This window comes from Nothoprocta perdicaria, unplaced genomic scaffold (assembly GCF_003342845.1).
Source record: "Nothoprocta perdicaria isolate Ctin4 unplaced genomic scaffold, notPer1 scaffold_0, whole genome shotgun sequence".
NCBI lineage: Eukaryota > Metazoa > Chordata > Aves > Tinamiformes > Tinamidae > Nothoprocta > Nothoprocta perdicaria.
Window position 1 is genome coordinate 4,461,497 of NW_020454092.1, and position 24,789 is coordinate 4,486,285.

Sequence of the window (24,789 nt, forward strand, 5' to 3'; positions counted from 1 at the left end):
AGCATCTAGATGAGCAGCTCACAAACAGATAACCCTACACGTCTGAAAGTCAGTTAAATGAGATGAGTCGCACCCTCCATGGGGCTGAAAAACACTTTGCATTATCCTGTGCATTACACAAACGAGTAGGCGCATGAAGGTGTTGTGAGGAATGCGTTCATTAAAGACCCTCTGTTTTCTTGTATTGCTTACGGCCCAAATTGTGCTTTGGAGAGCCGAGGCTGTGAAGCTGCCATGCTCCTTTGCCATGGGCTTTCTGGTGCTTGTTGGAATTGCTCAGCCCAGAGTAGACACATTTCCAGTAATGCAGCATTGCAGGGGAGTACAGTTCATGCACAATAAGATCCTGCAGGCTGCCAGGCGCTGGAGCAGAGGCACGAGGCAAATATGATCCCAAGCTACCTGCACGCAGAAAGTGGAGGTAGTGGGAAAGCGCTTGCATAAACAAAGGCTGGGAGAATGTTTTGAAATAGATTAGCATCTTTTGGGGCTATAGAGGAGCAATTTGAACTACGTGCAAAGTAGAACCGTGGAAATGGAACTGTGCTTAAATTAAAACATTGTGTCCTAGAAACTTGGCTAAAATCAGCAAAGGGAGCTGGCTATAAAAACATTGTTATCAGGATGAGGAGAGTAGGAGAGAAGGGCTTGTAATGAAATAGGTGTGGGAGGAAGAACATCTGTTTAACAAAAACATGCTTTAATAATGCAGTTCTGTTATTTTAACTAAGCTGGGAATTAAATGGAAGAAGGGGTTAAACACAGTTATGGAAAACCTAGGCAAAACCTGGGAAGCATGACAGCAGAGAACAGTTCCCACCTCCTAGGAACCTGGGAGGGCTAAGGCAGCACGTAGGGTTCACAAATGTGGCAGTTGTCGAATTTCTGAATGACGGGAGGCTTGCCCCGAATGTTGATGAAACTGAACCCAGATGTGCCGAACTACCCAGACTTTATTTCCCTGCTCAATATTAGACTAATGAAAAATATATTCAAAAATTACTGTATCCTTGTTTGTTGTCAATCAGCCAAAAGGAAGGTTGGCTCAGAGAGCCATACCAACCCCTGCAACTTTGTGTAATCCTAAAACTTGTGGCAGCAAGATGTTAGCTTCACTGTTTATTCAAGTCCCGGGTTTTGTGTTTTGCTATACAAGTTATTTTCATGCTGTTTTTGTTTTGTGGAGTACAACATTTTGTTTCTCTCAGAAGTTTGATTTTTTGTATTTCTTACCCTTTTTAACTGCATGCTTCTAATAATAGTAATAATTATAAAATAGTAATAATGCATTACTTTTATTGTCTTGAAATAAGATTTGTGTTTAGTTCTACTTTTCTTTTTGAAAAACTATTGTCTTTACTGAATAGGGTGATATTTAAAGCTTTTCAATTGTCTTGCGAAATGTGAACTTCATGAGGTGAATTGGAGGAAGCAGAAACTAGTATAAGGAGCCAGTACATGAAGCATGGGCAGTTAGGACAAAAAGAGTATACTTAGGCTCCCTCCCATAAAAAATTCACATCATGTTCGCTACAATTTTATTTTGGGTTGGACTCATAGCAATTGTGTAAATGACCTACTGGGTAAAGTCATGAAAGGCATCTTTCTCCCTATCACAGTCCTTGTAGCTACATGATAATACATGAGAATAATTATACAAACAATTAATGTGTTTAACTTTAACTTAACCTTAACTACTTAGAATATACTCCTATGACACCCTTAAAATTGTCAAAGAAATGTAACCTGAGGAATGCATTTAAGGGAGGACTAGGGTGGTGGAGAGATTATATTTTGTTTCTCTTTCAACATAGAACTACTGATACTTGAGATCTTGGGTTGCATAACTTCGTTAATCCACAAAGCTTTTGGCAAAAGTTTCTAGCTATACAGACTTATTGTATCATTAAATGATGTTTTAATGTTAAAATTCATCAGTACTGCATGCTTTGTCATTCAGAAATAGGCAATGAAAACCACTAAAAGATGAAGTTTAGCTGAAAACTGATTAAAAGAATACTATTTTAAACTATTTTGTCATAATAATATATTAAAAGCAGAGACTATGGTAACGATGAAATTAGCCACAGAGAGTCAAGAAATGCAAACATTCAATCCAATACAAGAACATTAGTTTGGTCTTGTATTTCACAGTATCATTCATTAGGTATTGGGTAAACATTGAGCAAACTAAGACTGAATCCTGCTGTATGTATGTGTACAATATGGGTGTGTGTGCCTACAGCAGGGAGGTATTTACATTCCTGTCAAAGCCTGTCGCTTTACTCTCTAGGCTAACATCACATGCATCTTTATTCTGTTTAAAAATCACCTTTAGAGGAGGGTGATCCAGGAAAAGTGGAGATGCTCAGAGCTTTACAGTCAAATTTTAAAACACTGGCTCGGTTGTAAGCCCCCAAAGGGAGCACAGATAGAGAACCTTGGTGGCAGTAGCTCAACGGAGAACTATATTACATTAAGGGGATTTGTTGATTTGCCTTAAGCATCAGTAGAGCGGACATTTTCAACATGTTGTCATGGCTGTAGAAGCGTAAAACCACTGTGAAATGTAGCCTTTTAAATCAATCCCATTATTATTCTCTGCTAACTACAGCTCGGGCCTGTGTTGTACAGAGCCTCCGTCCGCCTTGCACATCCAGGCAAATTGCTGAGTGATTAATGGTCCCCTGCCTCGCTGGGCCTGCACATGTCCAACAGTTCCACAATAAAAACGACTCTCCCTTCCTTCCTGGACTATAAAAAAAGATTGCTTGGCTGGTCTGTAGGGTTTGTTGGGGTTTTATTTGTTTGGTTTTTTATATATCCAATATACACATTTGTATATACAAGAAAGAAAATAAGCAGTTGTAGAAAAAGACGAGGAAAGCTGATCTGAATTTCAGCCATAAATCTGAAGGGAGTAAGGGCTACATTTACTCTTCGGTGGGAGGGGAATCCGAGAGATCATGTTCAACCTCCATGAAGGATTTTATCTCCTTCTTCTGAACCTCTCCCTGATGACTATCGGTTGTTGTGTTCTCAGTGCAATGAGAGGTAGTTGTACTCGGGTCGCAAGCATGGAAGTACAGTCAAAAATCAGAGGTCGGCTTTTGAATGCAGCAGCCCTCACCCTCAGTTTTTGGGTCGGGGATTAGGAATGTGGTAGAGGAGCACCAGGCAGCTCACCCTGCACTGGTGGCCTTGCAGAGACTTTGATGCTAGCTGGAACCTCCCCAGCACTTGGCTTCGTTTAGAGGCGAAGGGACGAGCAAGAGAAGCTGGAAGGTCAGAAATGCAGCAGTTCCCATGACCAGATGTGTGTTCAGTAACATGGAGCACAAACTTATAGCAAATAACAAATTGATGCCTGTTGTTTTTCATTACTGCAGATAGGAGATATTGTATATACAGAGACAAATACATGGGGGTGATTTTTCTTCTAAGTTTCTTGCTTTTTAAACTTGCTAGGAGAGAGTTTCCAATGCACCACAAAAGATGGTTTGTTATTTAAAATGTAATTGTTTTCAGTTATCCGTTAATAAAAATTCCTATTTAATCTTAAAGATTTTTTTCTCAATCATTTTATCCAAGCAGTTGAACAGATTTGTTCTGACTTTTTAAAACAAATTATCTTCATCTTGAGACAATGGTGGAAAATGTAAGCCAACAGTAACCCTTTCAAAAAAGTTCTGTAAAACTCTCTGTGGTACTTTTTAATGAAACATAATACAAATTTCAATAAAGTAATTACTAATCATGAGAACTATAATACAGACTCAGATGGCTAGAATCATGTAAGCATTTTCTGATGCCTTTAAATGCCATTTTCAAGTCGATTACTTCAGACATAATTCAAATGTTATATTATGTATTATGGAAATTGCACCTTCTTCTTCCTGCAGATTATTTAAAATAAGTCATAATTAACCAAAGATAAATAGATAAATATGCAATTGAGAGAGTAGCAATAATATTCTCCAGTTTCTGCTTCATATTACTGTTATTTTTGATGGGTTTATTCTACTGTTTCATAGCTCTCCAATATTTTTCCAGTGTCATCAGCCTAACCTTCCCTAGTTATTTTATGAGTATAGGAGTTTAATTACCACTCTGTATAAGGTATTCCATTCTAAGTTAATTTTGTTGTCATGTTTAGTACTCAAACCTGATTCTCAGAAATTACAAGGTTATTTGACTATCAAATAACAGCAGCAGTATGAATCCCTGACAGATGTGTGGTCAATATTGGGAGACAAGTCTGGGGACTACCTCCAAGTTCTCTCTCCAAGTCCATTCATCTCTTATACAGAAATCTGTTAAGAAATGTAGTGTGTATGAAATAAGTCTTTTCTCAGTAGAGCTGGAACTCGTATTTTTGATATGCCAGGCAAAACCAATGATGACTGGACCAGTATCAGCTATGTCAGATTTCTGATGATAATTTAAAAGGCAGGAGCTTTGCGATGTTATCAGTCCCCTGAGGTTTCCAATACTTTGTACTATTCTGAATATTTCAGATTCTATTCTAGATTTTGGTGCATGATAAAGATATGCTACTATTTTACTCTGGGTTATTGCGTTGTTTTGTTTTCCTTTTCTTCCTAATCCTGTGTGTTTAATATGCACTTGGAAAGGTGTATGTTTTCAGCTCCCGCCTTGCCTCATTCAGGTGTTCCCAGCTTGAGAAAGACTAGAGGAGTGCCATGCAAACGTTTAGACAGCTCATGTGTCAGGAATTATTGGCAGAGAAACGTTTGCATCCAAGTCACAACAGTGCTTCCACCCTGTGATTAGGGAGGGTGTGGTTTGGCAGAGCAGAGCTGTGCTTTGGCCCTAGATACTTAGAAACTATTATAATTTAAGCTAGTAATAGGGAAAAAACTGCACTTTTTTCCTTCTGGTGGCTTGAATTTTGACATTGGAAATTGAACTCATGGTGAGGATTACGTTAGGCAAAATCTTGGAAAGAATCTATAGTGATCCCATTTCATGACATTATGCAAATAACAAGGTGAAAAAAAAAAAGTCTTGAGTTTCTGGTTGTATAGTGTGTTCTTTACAAATCAGAGATAAAAAGAGAATGGGAAGTTGTAACATTTTTTTTCAGTATGAAGTGGTGGGAGATAAAGGGTCTACCCTGCAGATCAGAGTAAATGCAAGAGGTAGCGTGCCAGTTCTGACTATTCTGGATGAGCAGAGCAGTTGAAGTTTTGGGATATTACTGAAACTCCAAGGAAAAATATTCAAAAAATATTCAAATAGCACTGAATTTACAGTCTCATTAATCCATTGGACAACAGCCATGATATTCAAGTTATGTTTCTTTTCAACAGGTTTTAGAATGGTACTCTAAAATCAGAGATACAAGATATTCCTGTGTATGGCAGCTATTTTTGTGCTATGCAGAACAGTCATTGGTGCCCTGTGTTATTTAACTGTAGTATTAGAAATACAAATTGAAAAACATACCTCATTTGGAATGCTAAAACACTTGTATATAAAAGACTACCTCAAGTAATATTCCTTCTTCCTTCTCAGTTCCTGCAGAACCTTTATTGTGCAAGTTTGCAGATGGAGGACAGAAAAAGAGACAGAATCAGAATAAATACATACAGAATGGAAGAGCATGGCACAGAGAAGGCGAGGTGAGACTTGTAAGTCCTCCCTTCAAGCTTTAGTGTGGGTGTACAGTAATGAATACTTATGAAAATGATAAGTACTGAGACTTCTTGGCTTAGCCCTTTGGCATATTAAGTACGTACCAGAAACACTTAAACCGACAGTTTGCAAATCTGTACAATGTTTAATTGTATCTTTTTTTGTTTGTTTTTAAGAAGAAAAAAAGGTAAAAACTGAAAGACTAAATCCTACTTAATTAAAGCAAACTATACAATCTCTTTCAAATTGGTCAGGAATATACCTAAAATGTGTATCTCATAGTCAAAACAGAAGCCATAATTTTATTTACATATAGTAATTCTTTTGTTTATGCAACGTTGAATTGGTGATGCTTTATAAGACTTAAACAGTATATAAATGCAGTGCACCATTTTTATCTATAGGAACGTCACAATTGTTTTTTGTTTTTTGTTTTTTTTTAAACTTTAATGTTCAAGATAATACTTTCATACATTTACCGTGGTAAGCAAGACTAGACACTTACAGCTAAGACAACAGAATTCATGTGTCTTCCGAAAAACAACACTCCCCATTTATTTTTAAAGTTAATATATTATAGGTAACATCCTAATATAATCACGTTCATACCAAGCCTCTCAAACACACACGGCTTCTCAAACCTGGGTATGTCATGGATGTATCTGGTTCTTCACAATGGAACTTGGAAACTTGTATTCTTAGTCAGCATCACTGACTTGCTTCACTAAGTAATTGATTTTCTGTTGATTAACTTTTCCCTTGCTGTAGAATAATGAACTATCTCTAGATAAATTTTTAGTTAAAAGTAGTACAGCAAAAGAAAGAATAGGAGAAGTGGAATTAATTTCCCTTTCTTTCTTTCTTTCTTTTTTTTTTTTTTTTTTTTAAGGCTGGAATGACACTCACTTATGATCCAACCACAGCTGCTTTGCAAAATGGGTATGTCAAATAATGGCACGCTAAAAGAGTTCTTTGCATTATGGCAGATGCATAAAACTATTATACCTGGCATTTAATAAATATTTCTGTATTTTCTAGATTTTATCCTTCACCCTACAGTATTACAGCAAACAGAATGATCACCCAAACCTCTATTACGCCATACATTGCTTCTCCGGTTTCCACATACCAGGTTTGTATTTAGAACTTAATAGCTGAAATGATTAATTGCTACATCTAAGTTTACGAATTCTGCAAAAATGCTATATTTTAATGCAATGACATCTAAATCATGTAGGCATAAAAATGAAGGTCTTACAGGCTAAAAGCCTTGACTCAAGAAGCAAAGGAATTTAATGAGGTATATAGTGCCTTGCAAAATTAAGTCTCTAATTTGTGATGATGCCTAAGGTATTTGTAGCCAGTTCTACGTCATGTATGACTTTTTTTCTCTTGGTAGAATTCTTTATATATCAGTAATACATCTTTAAAATAGCTCTTCTTTATCTAAACCCCCCAGGAATTAACTAAACACTATTTCAAAAATATCCCTCTGTAGTTTTTGGACTTTTCTCCAGGTTATTTCAGTACAAAAAATAATTCCAGGAATAACATATTACATAGGAGTACCAAGAATACAGAAATATCTGGAATTTAAAAGAGAGTTCAGAATTGAAAATAAATTAGCATTCAAATTCAATGCTTTTACATTAGAAGAAAAATATTTGATAATCTAAATATGCATTTTAATCCAGAAGTTACTTTATTATGAGCAAAAATACGAACATTCTTCGTACACATTTTGAGTACTTGAGGCCTGATTGAAATCTTTCAGAGAAGGAGTCCGTCTTCTTTTCATTTTGATATGCATCGTGTTGGGCCTCCCACTACAAGAGATTGCCAAAGAATTCTACATGTTGAGAAATAATATAAAATGTTTTTTGCACTTTGGTATAAACCTTTTAGATATGCTCAACTTTAGATCACTGCACATTTCAAATAACTTGCATTTAAGGCAACATATATTGCAGTCTCAGATGTACATATAGTAATAGTACTAGAAACATGCCAATTGTCACCAGCTAAGCTAAATGATTGGTTATTCTAGGCCTTTTACATATGGACAGAGTAAATATCAGTGATTCAGGTCAGGGGGTAAGTAATCATAAACCATTAAATGTTCCAAGTTTTTACTGCTGTAGTCAGGAGGAGAAAAGGAGTTTTTTTTGTTTTTTTTTAGTGAGAGAGAAGTACAAATATTCCTGCCTTATGATGGTGAAAATCATTTGCATGTAGAAGGCAAATAAGCAGCACTGTGGACAATTTAGTTAATATTGAAATTTCAATGAAATCTCCCTTTCCAAGTGAGAACAATGAAGAACTGTTTAACATTAGTTTGGAGGTCTAATAATTTCTTGTGTGGACAAAGTGTTAGGCAGGATGTGAAAAAGAGTACTCTGGTGTAAAGGGCACCTGAATTAATTTACATTATTTTTTGAGGTGACTTATGTAACAAAATGTGTGTTGTCTACAGACAGTGCTTGAATTATATTTCTCAGTGTATAGACTTTACTTTGTACATGAATATTAAAAAATTACAGGAAGTTCTTACCTGGAAAAATATTCCAGTACTGCTATTCTTTATTAAAATATAAATTATGAATCAGTTTAGACTCTCAAATATTCAGACTGCAAGTAAAAGTTGGAAGTTGGCATGGAAACACATTTCTTATGAACATAGAACCAATTTTTTGAGCTAATTGAAATATGTAGGTCACAATATTATATTTTTCCAAAAACGTTGTTACTAGTGTTTTAATATATATATCATGGGACTTATATAAAACATATATCATGGAATTGTTACAGTTGAAGTTACTAACATCACAAGGATTAAGGTGCCACAGTAATAGGAAATGAAAACATTCAGCACTGGAAAGGGAGGAGGTTCTTCGCCGGCAGTTTCACCATTTGAGCATTAGTCACGTCTTCATTACCGAGCCATTCTGATTGAAACTTGCAGCATTGTCATCTACCCAGCAGCCTGGATCATGAGAGTGCAATTTATTTTGTCTTCTTAGAGGCACGGTATAACCTGTTCCTAGATTTATGCTTAGTAAATGTAAACAAATTTAATGAAGTTTTGGCTAGAGTTTGTTTCTGCAGCTCCTGTGTACCCAAATGACAGTACTAATCCGGTTACTATCATGGTAGGAGTAGATTAGCCAAGGCTTTAGTCAGGTTGTACCAGCATTTTTACCATTAAGCTTTTGCCTGGGGGAAGGGAGGGTTCAAGCCTCTTTTTTTTTAAAAAAAAATACCACCCCATTTTGAATTCCCAACTGCTATTTTTTTTTCCTCAGTAGAAAAAAAAATAAAAGAAATCTAATTTGAAAGGCAATGCCAAAAGGAGGGAAGAAGTATTTCCTTCTTGCAGAAAATACCTTGATTGTCAAGGTCTGTCTACCGGTGCCGTTCACAGGACTCTGGGAACGATGGTGGAGGCATCTACGAGGTGTTAAACATCTGGCAGCAGTAATGAGCCTGTTCTGCAGGCACAGGGTAGGTCCTGCCTTGTCCTGCCTTGTCCAACATGTATAGCACCGACAGGAGATGGAACATTTCCATCTTAGCTTTAGTATTTTGTACAGCACAATTTTTCAAAGAGCTGTTACACCATCTCTTTCAAACTAAGATAACCATATAGCCTATTAGTGTATCTTCCAATCTTTTTAATTTACCTTGTCATGCAAAGTTAGGCATCCTGCCTCAATTTAAGTAAGTACTTAAGCAACTCATTTCTTTGGAGAGAAAACATGTTGCCTGTGAGAGGAGGAATGCTCATCAGAGGAGCTCTTCCTCTTTCTGCACTTTGGGAATATCACATTGCAATTCTCCCAAGTCCTATCATCCTTGTAACAAGAATACAGCAGAATTCCTGGCATTTTTGTTTCTTTTGCAAATCCAATGATTTTTTTTCTAATTGCAAGAGACAACTCATGCTATATATGTGTGACACTCATTACTTTTACGAAGGGATTTTCAAAGATAAGTGCCTCACCTTTTAATGAACCAGAAATCTGTCACTTACATCCATTTGAACTCTCTGCATAAAGCTAGTAAAGTTTCTGAGACCTACTTTAAGAAACATAAGGTACTGCCGTGAAATGTGCTGTGAAATATAATATATCGTCTGTAAGTTTTGTTTCTGATGGTACTTCTGCAGATACAGATGTGATAAAAAAAAGAAATCTTACACATCAGTGTGGCTCCACATAATGACCAGTTTCAATAAAAAGAAAGTAAACAAGGAAAGGGGCTTATTAAGATGACTTATTAAAATTCTACTATATTTCGGTTGGAGTATTCACAGAAGAAGTAATTAAAATGAAAAATAAAATGCCAATCTTGTTCTAGGTTCAGAGTCCTTCTTGGATGCAGCCTCAACCATATATAATGCAGCACCCTGTAAGTTTTTATGCTTCCTCATCATTGTGTTATTGTTTGTATAAACACTTTACATATTTTAAACAGCAGGAAATAGATCAGTTCCCACCCAATTACTTCTAGGGTTTTGACAATTATATCATGATGATTAAATCATAGATCAAAAAGAAAAGGCAAGCAAAGCTCGTAACCTGAATTCAGACCTCAATTTATTTGTGAAAAAAGGAGGAGAAAAAAAAAAAGAAAAAAACAAAGTGAACTCAGCAAATACTAACATATTACATACTATGTTTGGAACAGTAGCTGAAATAAAATATATATATATAATTTTAGCATATTCGCATGGATCTGGAATAGTTCAAATCGGATAACTTTAGAAAGCCAGAAGGATATAATGGTATAAATGGCATTATGGGCACCCACTTGAGAAAACCTGCATAACTTGTTGTGGCTTCCTCACTCATGAGTAATGCTAGCCTCGCTGCTCTTTGGCTGGAACATCTTTATACCAGACTGCCAAGTATTCTCATCTATGCTCATATTTTCCTTTTCATCTATTTCATTTGCCAACTGAGTACCACTATACCTGAAAATTACTAGGTTTCTTGGTATGAGCATTGTAAATAATGACAGGCACTTTAATATATGCACTACTATCATTAACAAACAAGTCTTTTTCCAGTTAAAGAAAGGATAATGGCTTGAATTTAATTAACCTCTCCATGCAGATTATAGAATGTAAATCTTCTCAGCAGAACATTTTCTTTCTGTCCATGAAGAGAGGGTGGTACTGAACCTGAGCATCTTTTCACACACATAATTGCTGTGTTTTTGTTTTTACTGCTAAACACAACTGATTTCAATTTTGACCTCTGTCAACATAGATTTTCATAGAAACATCTTGAAAATTATGCTGTGATGCCCATAAATATGTTATAATGCTGTATGGCATATTATTTTCACAGATAAAGAGTATGAGATTATTTCATACTTGAAAGTAAAGGTCTAGATTCCTGACTTTAGTTTTGGCCTGTGCAAAGACTAGTGCTGTCTTACTCATTTGCTTTGCAGAGAAGGCTGCAGTCTACAGACAGGAAATTCTTTTAGTGTTTGATGTGCCTGTGACTCATTTCATCTACCCTGGTCACATGGCTGTTTTTCCAACTGCACTCTGTAGGGTTTTTTTCTCTTCTTTTTAAGGAATAGTTATTGATTCAAAACACTGGTTTTCAGTACGCTGTAATTATTTCTGTTAGCTTCAAACCTCCATCAATTTTAATCAACACTTCTGCTAGTATAACAATATATACAATGAGTTTGAAAATGTGTTTTTGCAGAACATGATTGATAAACTGAGATCTGTTGAAAGCCATTCATTTTAGATAACCCTAAAAATCACTGTGCTCTGCATATTATTTAGCACTCTCAAGTGTTTAAAAATTCTGCATCTACTCTTTAAGAGAGATAAAAAGAATAAAGTGTTACAAATGTATTAGAAAGACCATCACGGTAGCTAGTATTTTGACAAAGAACAAATCACAGAATCACAGTTCTGGTAACCCGCTCTTGTAAAATTTAAAACCAGCCATAAGGCAGGGTAGCTCCGTCTTGAATGTGAACATGGCATACGTGCAGGTAGAATTCCCTCATCACAAATATTCATATTCTTTAAGATCAGAAACATACGTTTCTTCTTCAAGCCTGAGATTACCGAGCTTAAGCTAAGTCTCTACTTGCTAACATGTACAACTTTTGCTTTCAAATTAGCACTAGCCTAACGTGATGCTTTATAAAGTGTTTTCAGTGGGCGTTTCTTATGGGCTGTACAGCAGTTGCATGTTCAGTACGAAGTCAGTACAGTATTTACTCAAGCAGATGGGCTTGCACAGTTTGGTAATGGAGTCCAATTACCAAAGACTGATAGTGCTCTTGATTGAGTGCCTTGGCTTAAGGAGAATTCTTGTGGTATATCCCCCTGGAAGGAAAGCCCATGCTTAAATTCTCATATCACAAGTAAAATTAAAGTCTGAATATTGCCTAACCTTTTCTTCCTTCCTCCGTCTTAATAGGGTGCTGTACTGACTCCCTCCATGGACCACACCATGTCACTACAGCCTGCATCCATGATAAGCCCCCTGACACAGCAGATGAGTCATCTTTCTTTAGGCAGTACTGGAACAGTATGTAGCAATTTAATACAAAATATAACTTATACAAGTGGAAAATATTGCATGTAGATCACAGGATGTATGTATAGCTTAATGGTAAAAAGTCCATTTTTTTTTTTTTTTTTTTTTTCATGCAGTAAAGTCTTAGGTACTGTCTCCATATATGAATTAAATGTATTCAGTAGCTTGTATTCAATATATAAACTGCCTAGAGATAGGAAATTAAGAGTTAATAAAATAGATTAAAGGAAATGAAAGGAAATTAGGAAGTAACTCTGGAATTGGGCTGAAAAAATAATTGTTGTTTTTACCCTTGAAGAGATAATAGCTTTCAGCAACTCTCATTCTATGCATAGTGTGGTGTGACTAGAAGAATCTGTCTAGCTTCTAAACTGAAAAGTCCTTCCTTTCTGAGCATATAGTATTTTTAAAAGCAGAAATACTGGAATTAACAGAAGGAAAAATCCTTTTCCTTGTGTTTGAAAGCCTAATTTATGTTCTTTAATAACACTACAGTGAAACATCTATCTGAAAAGGCTATTGATTTTGGAGAGAAAAAGCTTATTTGTGTTTTTATTGCATTAGGAAAACATTTGATACCTATTAAAAATATCACAATGGGTTCTGATGTGTTTTGAATGCACTTAAATTTACATTTGAGCTTTAACTCAATGTAATGAAATATCTGTCTCTTTAGTACATGCCAGCCACAACAGCTATGCAAGGAGCCTACATACCCCAGTATACACATGTTCAAACAGCAGCGGTTCCTGTTGAGGTCAGTATACATTATGAAATATAGAAATAAGAGTTGTGAATTCACAGATATTAATATTTTGTTAGGAAAAAGTATCAGTAAAGCCTAACACCATACCTGACCTGTGAATACAATGTACATTAGAACCATATTAATGTCATCATTCTCAGCTGAAATAGCTAGTTTGTATCAAAAATGACATGCATTTTATGTAAAGTATAGCTAAATCCAGCTTTGAATTTTGTTAAATGTAACTTCCAATAGGAAAAATGGCAGGATGAACTGTAGTTTTGGTGTTTTGTTTAGTTTTCCTGTGGACAAACTTTTCCAGTAACAGACCAGGATTGTAACTCTTTGGAAAGAATCCTGATTTTACGCTGGGACCTCAGGGTACTATACCTATTTCTTAACAGACCCCTCTAGAAGTCCAACTGGAGAGCCTAATTAAATGCCAGACAATAATTTGTCTAATATTTGTACTTACCTTATAGATTTTTTTTTTTTTTTGGTCAGTAGTCCTTTAACAAAGGAATTGGATAAGGCATCCTGCATCTTTTTTATTCAGAATGAGTGCTAGACTGTCTCTGCCATGGCCCATAAATGATGTTGTTCATTTCAAAGCCTATTTTTACAGAAAGGCCAGAACTTGCTTGGTTCATATTACACATATTACACATTACACATCTGACCCATGTGGGTCAGAAAAAAATCTTGCAGGAATTAACTGATTCTATGGTTTTTTAGAGCACTATCAGCTGAATTAAATTCCTGGGTTTTGAGGGTTCATGCTCAAAGTCCCATCTAAAACTCATTGTGTTGCATAATGCTGATCACACTCCAATACTCAAAAAGACAGTGTTTATATGTATAGAAAATATATATCTCATTCCCCTCACTGCTTGTGAGAACGAGAGACTGGTTTGAAGTTGCAGATAGAAAATACACTAGCATTTATTTGCTCACTTTGGGTATGTATTTCTATAATATCAAAGCTCGTAATTATCATCAAAGCAGCTGAAGAAATAGTGTTTGATCATTTTCTTTCTCTATTTACTTAAATATAATTCATTGCCAAGTCGATGACTCAAATCTGGAATACCTCACCTGACAAATCTTAGAAAGGGCTTAGATTTGAAAACCATTAATTATGTGGAAATACAAATTGCAGATAATGCTCCCTGATTTTGTCTGTCTCTTTTTTTTTTTTTTTTAAATCTTTATTGCAGGAAGCCAGTGGTCAACAGCAGGTTACGGTGGAGACATCCAGTGACCATTCTCCATATACATATCAGCAAAATAAGTAACTGTGAGGTAGGGACTGGTCCTGTTATGCAAAAGATGTGAATTTAAAGACATTTTATTTCACAATTTACAGTATTCTCTTTAGAAACCTGTTATTTATATCATATAAATAACATGGGTATTATCTGGGGCCAGACTATGAAGTTAGTTTGAATTTGGCCAGTGTTGGAAGTCAGGAAAAACTGAGTTGCAGAAGTGAGTTAATGAATTACTACTAATAATGTGTTATGGATTTCTCTATAGCATAACTCAATTACAACCTATTTTATTTGGTTGCATGTGAGAATTAAAGTGAATTTGGTGTAAAAAGCTATAATCACAACGATAAAGGGAATTATACCTATTTATATTCCCTGGTTCTGGGGAATATGCAAGGTTTGGAAGAACTTTGCCATTGATATTGAGACTATAGGAAGGGAGATGAGAAATGCTTGTGGAACATTTCTCTTGAAGATGCCCTTGTCCATTCTTTACTCTAGGAAGCATCAATCTGGTCCAGAATTCTGTCAATTTTTAATCCTAGTCCCACATTGAAACCAATTCCAGACTTGTTTATTTACTTTCCAACTGCAAGTTTCCTGTGTTTCTGTTTGCATGGCCTTTCCTGACTAGGCATTCATTAGTTTTACCGCAAATCTATTCAGGCACTATTTTGCTTTCTGTAGATTGGCAATCTGAAAATATTGCTCATGCTAACTAAATCATTCTGTTTTCAATTCTGAAATTTAGTTCTTCTCTAACTCGATCTTTCTGTGGGTTCTTGGTAACCCAAGCAAATTTACTACATAAAATTTTATCAAAATATTTTAAGACATTACTATGAAAAATCCCATTCGGGTGCTTTCCCTGCTACATAGAGGCTTTACCAGAAGTGTTTCCCACAGTCCCCATGGCATGCATTTATTAGATACTCAAAAATCATAAACAGTTATGTGCTAGAAATTTCTGTTTATATGGTTCTCTCTCTAAATGCATAGATCTACCAATAGACACATTTTGCTATTATCTTTGGTTTTGCAGCTCAAGTGTGTCATTTGACAATATTGTCTCGTCCTCAGTTGAGGCTATGTTCAAGAATATAAAGATAGATACAAACCAATTGGGAAACTTTGCACATTCAACTGATGGCACAGTCTGCATAGCACAACATATGACCTGTATTTATCATTTTAGTCTGGCCAAATGCTGGCATCTGCAGAAAGCCCTCATCCCTACTTTTACTTCCAGAATAGGAAGAAGCCTAAGCCAAGGCTATAGGGAGTCAACCAGGGAGCCAAGGCTGGGGTCATCAGTTTTCAAGGAATCTTTTCCTTTGCCTTAGTTCTTCTCTGCTGGCATGTCAAACCAATCTTCCATGTCTTCTCCATCCTGTGTCTACCAGCAAGTGAGGATGTTCCCTATAGAATGGAGAAGGAGAGTGCCTTCCTGCAGAAGGCACAGCATTTGGTCTCTTGAAAGGATTAAATGTGTTGCCTTCAGAGTCATGTTTTATAAATCTCTTCTCTGTAGCACACCAAGCTCTACGAGCACCTCCATGCACTTATTGCAGCCAGTCGCCTATGTATTTTATCCTTTGCTCCTTGTACTTATATGCAGTAGAAGCCAATGAGTTCTATAAGCAGTGGCTGTAGCGGAGGGAGAGGACACATGGGGAAGGTTAATATTACTCAACTGATTTCAGTCTCAGAGTATGGCATTTGGTATTTTTGGCCCTAGAACATGTTGGTACTTGCCATTTTAAAGACAGGTGAAGGGCAGGAAATTGGCATGCAGTTATTCCTTGCCCTAAATACAGGGCATGCTGCAGTCTCCTAATTCTCGTGGCTTTGTTACTGTTGTCAAATTGACACTTCTAAATGCACATGCAGTGCTTTAGAGATTGTCCTAATAAAAGTCAGTGTCCATAGTGCCATAAATAAATGGTAAATGACAGCTACCACATTCACATAGGTTGATGCAGTCAATCAGAAAAATCTATTGGGTTTTTCCTTTAACAGATCGATTTAATAATCTTTTAGCTTCTTTTCAAAATGCTGCTAATATGCAAAAATAGAAGGATTTCAAAAACCACTGTTGTATTTGTATAGGCCATAATACATAGAAATGTACAGACATGAAAATAATAGATTTTCTCTCCCCTTCAGAGATTCAAAAATTGACTTTTTCATTAGCAATATAAACCTTATCTATTTGCTTCTGCTTTGTCATATAAAGTAAAATGAAAAGCTTTCTTTCAAACATAAAGAGCCCTGATTTTCTGTTAAATATTAACTATCCTAGAGGCAGACTGTCTGCCTTTGCCTGGCTGTCTAACTTGCACGCAGGCTGCCTAGGACTGTACCAAAACAAAAGTGTGTGGCTTTTGTAGAGATTAAAAGCCTTGGAGATGTAATAGGACTAAGCTTATACACTTGTCCACTTTGGTTAATCAAAATAAAACAGTTATGGCTTTGAATGCAGGCTCCGCTGCTCCTAAGTAGGAATTCTGCATGCTGAACATGTACTAGAGATAAAGGGGGAAAATACAATAAAAGACTCTATTCTAGCAGAGCGCCTTGTCCTGGAAAGTGCCAACCACCTGTAGTCGTGCCTCAGTTTATTCTTAGATTCCCAAATTATTCTTAGATTCACTTATTCTTCTCACATCTGTCCAAAATAAGAAAAAAATTAGTTTATGGACAGCTACATTAGATAGAAAAACAAATGCAATTGTAACTCTCCTCTAGCTCTGACCTTTCTGTGTTACAGATGTCCAGTGTTGACCTGGCCTGGAGAAGGGTGCAAAGGCTGAAACAATCATGGATTTTACTGATCAATTGTGCTTTAGGAATTATTGACAGTTTTGCACAGGTTCTTGAAAATGTTATTTATAATGAAATCAACTAAAACTATTTTTGCTATAAGTTCTATAAGGTGCATAAAAATACCTTAAATTCATCTAGTAGCTGTTCCCATGAACAGGTTTATTTTAGTAAAAAAAAAAAATTTTTATCAAGTGTTATGACGCAAAAAAAAAAAAAAAAAAAAAAATCAAATTTCTGGGTATGCACAGATGACCACGAAGACTTATTCACGTGCATGACGGAATTTGTGTTTTGGTTTATTTTTATTTTTTTGTTTCTTTTTGTTTTTGTTTTTTGTTTTGTTTTTTTTTTCTAATTGTATGAAATGGATTTTCTGAAGTTTAAAATAGTAAAACATCTAAGATGATGTTCTGTGCTTGCAGTGTGTGAGTGTTGCTTTAGTGCAGTGTTGCAGTTATAGTGTCTGGTCTTTTAGCTTTCTGTTTTTCTTTTAATGTAGTGTGAAGTGTCTTATCTTTTTCTATGAATTCCAATTTGCCTTAAATCTTTCAATGCTGTAGCTGTTTCAGTAAGTAGTCCAAACTAATGGTATAGAATGCTTTGACCAAATGAGCTGGTCTATTATGCCTTGTAAAACAGCAGCATAGGGCTTTTAAAGGTAGTCAATAAAAATTGCTGAAAATTTGGCTTTTTTAATGTGTAGTAAGTGTTTTTAATGATTTTTTCACATAATATGTAAGGTAGTGAAATGCAAGAGGGGAAAAATGTTTTGTGTGAAACACATTTTCTGACTGGGGAAATTTTAATAGGATAAATTGTTTGTAAGGCCATATGCCAATAGTTCCCTCTGGTAGTTTGAATGATTTAGGAACTCTGCTGTATGATGCAATGTAAAATCTTTTTTTGCCTTTTTTTCAGAAACTAACTTGATGTTCTAGTTTTAGCCTAAGTAGAATAGGGAGTTTGGGGCGGGGATATCACCGAATGTTTTTGTCCTTCCTTTATACTAATGATAGTGCTTTAGAATGAGGATTGTGCTGAGACTTAGCAAACAGAAAAGTTGCTCTTGCAGCAAAATGGCAAAAGCTAAAGGACTCGTTTTCAAACATAAGCTGAGATTTAAGTAGAAGCATGATTGATTGGGTACTAGCTCTCTATAGTAGGTAAATAAAAATAAAAAGACTTGGCACTTTTAAAAGGTAACTTTACCAAAGAACAAAGAGCCAGTAACCAATAATTCTGATTTGTCTCAGCATTACGTCTTCTGTACTCTTTATTTTTGCCGGACCAGTTTGCGGTTAGGAGAATGTGCCTTTTTTGTACATTTGCATTTAGGTTTTATAATTTTAATTGATGTATGGACACAAAAGCATGAAGGAAGACTTGGATCCAAGCAGTGCCACACTTTACATCATCACTACAAGTGTTAAGTGTAAAGAAAACCAGTTTTGAAACTATGAAATTCCTGATTCATAAATACACAGTTATTTGTACTTCACATATTAGATAATTCACTGCTACTAAAGCTCTTTATTACAATTGCATATGTTTTAAATCAAATGATAAATTAAGTTGTCTTCCAAAACTGTGTACTTCTCTGGTCAGCTGTATATGATCAGTTATCTACCTCAAAGTTTATTTCCTTTTGTATTGGGACAGGTTGCTGGCCCTCCCTGTTTCCACAGACCAAATCATCCTAGCTCGGGAGCTAGGGCTAAGCAGTTGTTTCTTTCAAGTATTTTTTAGTTTTTAAATTTTGTGTGAGTATTGGAGTATAGATGTCGGTGACATTTCATAGTTTCAAAAGTAAATTGCTGCTCTGAGAAGTGTAGATTCTAGTGAAATACATAGTCATAAGAGATGTGTTTTTGTTTTTTCTTTTTTTAAAAAGTTGTGGTATTATTGGTTCTATGCTCCCTGGAATATTACTGCTTTGTAAAAGTCCAGACTTCCTGCAGCACCTTTCCTGGATCTGGTGGTTTTCCAAGCCTAGATCTCTCACTACTTGATGTCTCTGCATTAGTCAAACTGCAGGATGATAGCTGTGCTAGAGGGAGGGAAGAGCTGCTGCCAGAAACGTCTGAACTAAGTGCCATACTCATTGTCTGGGTAAGATTTGGGAAATTTAACCTCTGTACATAAAGAAATAATCAGTTACTTAAACATCACATAGTAGACAGCCATTAAATTATAAAAAATTAATTTATGAAGAAAGACCTTTTGTACAGATTGAAAAAAAAAGATTTTCATAGAGATATCTATATGATCAAGAGAGTTAATTTTTTATTTTTGTTTTACTAGTGCCACAAACTTGCCAGTGGTAACTTATTTGTCCGGTTCAAGATAACTCTGTAGTTTTGTTTCCTAGGACTTGTTGTTAAACGCCAAAAGACATTTTTGAACTGTAAATTTGATTAGATTGTTAGCTTTTTTCTGTTTTATTTCTTTGAAAACTTTTGAATAAAAAAGATCAAAAAAATGCATTGTCTTTTTTCTTTGGTTATTTCTTGACTGGGGAAAGCCCTAAACAGGTTATGACAAAACTTTAATGTTTATTTTGATGTACTGAGAGCTGCTTTCTGCTTTCCAGTCCGTCTTTTTCCTCCCACTTTCATTTTAATGAAATTTTTTTAACTCTTTCAGATAACATTACAAGTCACTTATTCTTTCAGACAAATTTCAGACAAAGGAAAATACTTAGGAAAAATATACCATCAAATATATCAGATTTGAACACAAGAGCTTCTTCTCTATTTCAGCCCTCACCAAGAGTTGTACATAACCAAGCTTGACACCTTGTAGTTGTAAAGACAGGTTTAGTTTTCTTGAAATAAGGGTGGAGATGCAGGGTCATTGTGGTAATTACTAGCACTGAAGAGCTGCATGGAAGTGCTTTAGTCTCCCTAGATATAGGGGAATAGCCAGCCCAGAAGAGGAGCAGCAACACCTTAGTGCAATTCAGAATTATCCAGAGTGTTCATCTTCCAGCTGCACTCCCTAAACACCTGGATTCCCTAAAGATAGTCTGTTCTGATTTTATTATCCTTTTTGGCAAGATCACTGATGCTGTGTATCAGATAAAGGGCTGCCCTGCCCAGAACAAGGCTTGGAAAACAAGTCGGGCAAATATCAGCTAAATGTTTAGTCAGTCATGTGCCGTGCAACGCAGCATCTGTCAGCTCAGATGGGAGACAGGTCCTGATTTGGGGCACCCATGGGGACGTAGCGAAAGGGACTCAGAGAGGCGAGGAAACTTTTGGTCTATGTTTGCTTCTGCAATAAAGATGTCCGCAACGGGGTTTTTTTATATTAATGAAGAGAAAAGATTATGCTGGGTGCTACTAGATCACATTTGGATGCCTGTAAGTGAAAACACCATTTTACAATTTTGTGGTAACTGAAACACTGCCTCTGTATGTTGTGTGTATGGAATGCAACAGATGAGAAAATCAATAGACAATTTTTAGTTTTGTTATTCCTGTCCACTGTCATAGTGAAATAATCTCAAATTAAGTCTTTAAATTAATTATGACTAATACTTTACAAAATCTACACGTAATAAAATTGTAACATAACGCAAGTTGGAAGGGCTTTTTGCTATCTATCTGCTTTTCTAATTAGTGTTTTGATAAACTTAGCTCTCTTACCATAATGCCAAATATATCTGATAAGAATGAATACTTTCAGATTAGTATCTTTTGCCAGATACAATAAGGTTGTGTGTATCATTTCTATCAGCCAACCTACAGTAATACAATGTCTTTGTGTAGTATACTTTATTACATATAATAAAACTTATTTATTACCAGCTAGCTTGTTCAAACATTGATTCCAACCTTTCGCGTGCAGTTTGTTTAGTTTTGGAGCCTACTTGTAAAGATGCTATTAATAAAATGTTTTACATGCTAACAAATAATGATAACTATCATATTCATGTAAGACAATTTTATGTTGGTGTAAATATTTTGTGCAACTGTGTTGTTGCCTTATTGTTCCGTGGTTGTTAATGATTACAAAACACTTTTAGCTACCTCTAATTTCTAAATTAATTGAACCAGACAGATACAGTAAATTGCAAGCAAGACAATGACTGCAGCTTAGCAAAGTTGAGCTGAGGACTGCTTGCACGTATCTGTCTACATTAATTGTGCAGTAAGTCAAAGTAGCCTAAAGCACTTGCCTCATACTCTTGTCAGATTTTCTCAGTAAAAAGGGCTGTTCTGTCTTCCTCGTCTCTCAAAGTTCTGTCAAGCTCAGGTACCTCCACCATAAAAGACAAAAGTGGATGATAAACCAAACTGTGCGCCTCACTTTCTGCAGGAAGAGCTCACATCATCTTGAGAAATCCGTCTTACGTGCCAGAATATTTACGTGAGTTCAATATTCTTACTTTTCACATGCACACTTCACTGCACTTGTTCCTTTTGCTTTGATCAACCATTCCACAAGTATTTGCAAACCTTCCCGCTTTGGAATAAGATATTCAGTCCTATCCTGACCAGCAGTGTTTTATTGTGAAAGCCAAATGTGTTATTTGATGGCACTTAAGATATGTATGCTGTTACCTTCCAGACACTTGCAATGCTGACATACTCTTTCAACTGTGGGAGATCATCTGTGTCATTTCCTAGCCAACAAATTCTGGCATTGATTAACCCAAACAAAGCTGAAGTTTTTGGCTTTCATAGTCGGTCCATTAATTTAATCCAGAATAGGGGTTAGAATATACAAAACCTCTTCTGTTTGGCAAGTTCTCCAACTCCTAAAAAAAAGCCAAACTGATGTCAGAACGGCAAAGATTTACAATGCAGAGTGACCACAGGGAGTTTGTAAAAGCTTGTATGCAGAATGAGTAAGTCTTTCCTTTTCAGGACAGCTCTAACCACATCTACCATGTGAGAAACCTGTGCAGCCCATTTCTTTAATAAAGAAGAAATCACATCACAGGAAAATACTATTGGATTCTTTTTCCTGCCACAGAAGAAAAGACAGACTTGTCAGCAGGCAGGCTGTAACTCTACATTATTCATCTTGCCTTTCTCAGCAGTATCCCTTCACTCGATACCTACAGCAATGCTGTTCGGAATTCTGCTGTATTTCATCGGTCTGCCTTCAGCCAATTAATTTGATTTCTTTCAACAACTTCACTGGGATGGATAGAGATTTTTGAGAATTTAAAAAGTGAAGGTATGTGACACCCTAAAGACTTTGCACATGCACACTACAGGTGTTCAGATCAGCTTGTTCAGTCAGCTCTGGAAGCAGCATTATTGTTTTAGAAAGCACTATGCTTGTGTTACTGAGAGAAAAAGATTTGGGAGAATTATTTCTGCAAGTACAACTCTATTCTTAAGGAAGTTGCTTGCAGGAGGAATTTTCCCCAGTACCTGAAACTGTCACATTTAGGGTTGATATTTGCAAGCAAAACCTGGAAAGCACTTAAAGGTAATGGAATTAAAAAAAAAGAAAAAAAAACTTTTAAAAGATAGATTTTTTTCTATTAAATAGAGTGTTTTGATAAATATTTTAACTTTTAGCAGGCAGCAACAGAAAATGGCTTTCCTTTGTGTGCTTCAGTCTGTCATGAATGTAAAATATTTTCCTACTGATGGGAAAATACTCTGCTAATTTTATTAAGGTTCTAGCAAAAGAAGATAATGTCAAAGTGTATTTACTGATATTTGTTACAGCCATTCTTTTTTATCAGTTTGTTCAGGCATCTTCAGCCAAGTTCAAAGATAATCTGTAAGCAGGATATACACAACTAAGTATAAAGCAGTTATTTATTGACTAATGCACACAAAAGAAATGGAAGGTTTCATGAGCTATTAGGTTAAGCATTAGTGTGCTCACCATCCCAGCCCGGTATCGAAGCATCTTTGCTGGCCAAGCAGGAGGGGCAGTCCCGCAGCTCCCTCAAATGCACCCTCAGTTCTGCCAAGTTTCCCTCTTCCAGCAGGCTCCAGCAATACCAATAGCACCAACACCTCACCCTAGCCTGCTAAATCCACAATTCCCAACTAGCTTAGCTTTTTCCTTCCTTCTGGTTTTATACATTTCCGTGTTGCTGCTTTCCCTCTTGAATGTTTGAGACTACCAATCTCATCTCAACAGCTCTGGCTCTGTCTGTAACTTTACCTTTCTTATCTCCCTACAGACTTTCTCACAGTTCTTTCTCAGCAGTCTGAGTCAAGGTTACACAGCTGGCCTATATCAGACCTGGCCTTTGCATCCTTGGTACACAGGCTGCTAAGCCCCGAGGAGTGGGAGGGAGGCTTGTAGCAGGGGCTACGGAGAGGGAGGGCTACATGCTCCAGCTCTTGCCTGTGTAAAGAAAACATTATTCAAGTGCAATCAGAGGAGTGGGTAGTCAAAGAGCTCCAAATGTTGCTATTCTTTGCCAGGAGAGAACAAAAATCACTTTTTAAACAGCTTCAGGAGGGGCCAAGCTAGTCTGGAAGAAAAAAAAAAATGCTCAAGAAGTCACCAGCTGTGTGCGTGTCTTAAGTTCATGACTTCCTTCAGCCATGCTCTGCTCACTTTCCATCGCTCAATGAGTTCCAGCTGTCGGCAGGAAGATGGTTCACATGTGAGTAGGAGGGAGGCGGCTCATAAGCAAGTCAGGGGATGCGTGTCCTAGCGAGCACATTGTCCCCTGCACAAGGCCACTCTTTCACGGGTTCTAGAACACAGAAACTGCTGAACAAAAGTCAGCTAGGGAAGTAAGTTTGCATTAAAGAAAAGGCAAAGGCAAAACTTGCTCTCAAAAAGCAAGTCTGTGCTTTTACACCTTTACAGGTTTACACCTTTGTTTTTTAAGTTGCTTCTAAGTAAATTAGATTTCTATTTGACAGTAATTTAGTTGTATCTTTTCTGTAATATCTCTGGAAATAGCAAAACTTTACCTTAAATTTCAAGGCAACTTTTTTGGTACTGAAGCATAGAAGAAAATCCAGGTTTCAGTTATTAAAAAAAAAAAAAAAAAAAAAAAGTCAAGCAGTTCCAGGAATTCCTCTCCTGAAAATATTTTGCAGATGAAACTAACCAGTCATCTCTGGGAAAACAATTCAGGGCAAAACATACCACTGCGTGTATTACAGTAAGGGTATGCAGGGCTCATCTATTCCAGATGGTGATCATGTCATCAGCTCCGCAGTGTGCACGCTTGCTCTGCTTAAAGGCTGCAATTAATTTGCTAAGCAGGAGTCTTATCAATGAACCCAACCTTTGGGAATCTCCTAAAAAAGCAGGACCCCCACAGTATGAGGGTGGCGCAGAGCCCTGGGCTTGGAGGACCCCTCTGTGCTGGTCTTGATCTCAGTCTCTCCCAACAGCATCTGCCTGTGACTACTAGTAGTGCCAGGGGAGTAGACTGGGGAGACCCCTGCCCCTGACATCCATCCCAGTACTGCTGCTCAGGCCTGAGATGAAATAACATCTTATCCTTGCAGCCACCAGAGGGCATCTTCGGTATAAAATGAAATAATAAGAAAGGTGAACTCTCGTTCACAGTGTTTAATTATGATGTATTTATAGTTATGTATTATTAAAAGCAAAACCTCACCCAGCCACTGAAAGACACAAGAGCTCAGAGTTCCAATAATGTATTTCTATTCATCACCAAGCCAAGAAAACGTTTGTCTTTATCACAGAAAAGCTATAATTTTCTAGTAGGAAATTAAATACATAAGGGTGTCTTTCACTGCAGCAGGAG

The 24,789-nt window shown here is 36.5% G+C and overlaps 1 protein-coding gene across 2 annotated transcripts in view; it reads left to right on the plus strand.

Moving 5' to 3' along the window:
• RBMS1 (RNA binding motif single stranded interacting protein 1) overlaps positions 1-19,520 on the plus strand; it is a 62,120-nt gene extending 42,600 nt beyond the window's left edge. The window contains exons 6-13 of one of the 2 annotated variants that reach the window (XM_026052696.1): positions 5,539-5,654; positions 6,548-6,597; positions 6,697-6,790; positions 10,015-10,065; positions 12,114-12,224; positions 12,910-12,990; positions 14,196-14,280; positions 17,020-19,520. In XM_026052696.1, coding sequence (XP_025908481.1) covers positions 5,539-5,654; positions 6,548-6,597; positions 6,697-6,790; positions 10,015-10,065; positions 12,114-12,224; positions 12,910-12,990; positions 14,196-14,273 — 581 coding nt within the window. In that variant the 3' untranslated portion in view covers positions 14,274-14,280; positions 17,020-19,520. Of the gene's footprint in view, positions 1-5,538; positions 5,655-6,547; positions 6,598-6,696; positions 6,791-10,014; positions 10,066-12,113; positions 12,225-12,909; positions 12,991-14,195; positions 14,281-16,997 lie in introns of both variants that reach the window. The other variant, XM_026052763.1, reaches the window with a different exon arrangement.
• The last annotated feature ends 5,269 nt before the right edge of the window (positions 19,521-24,789 follow it).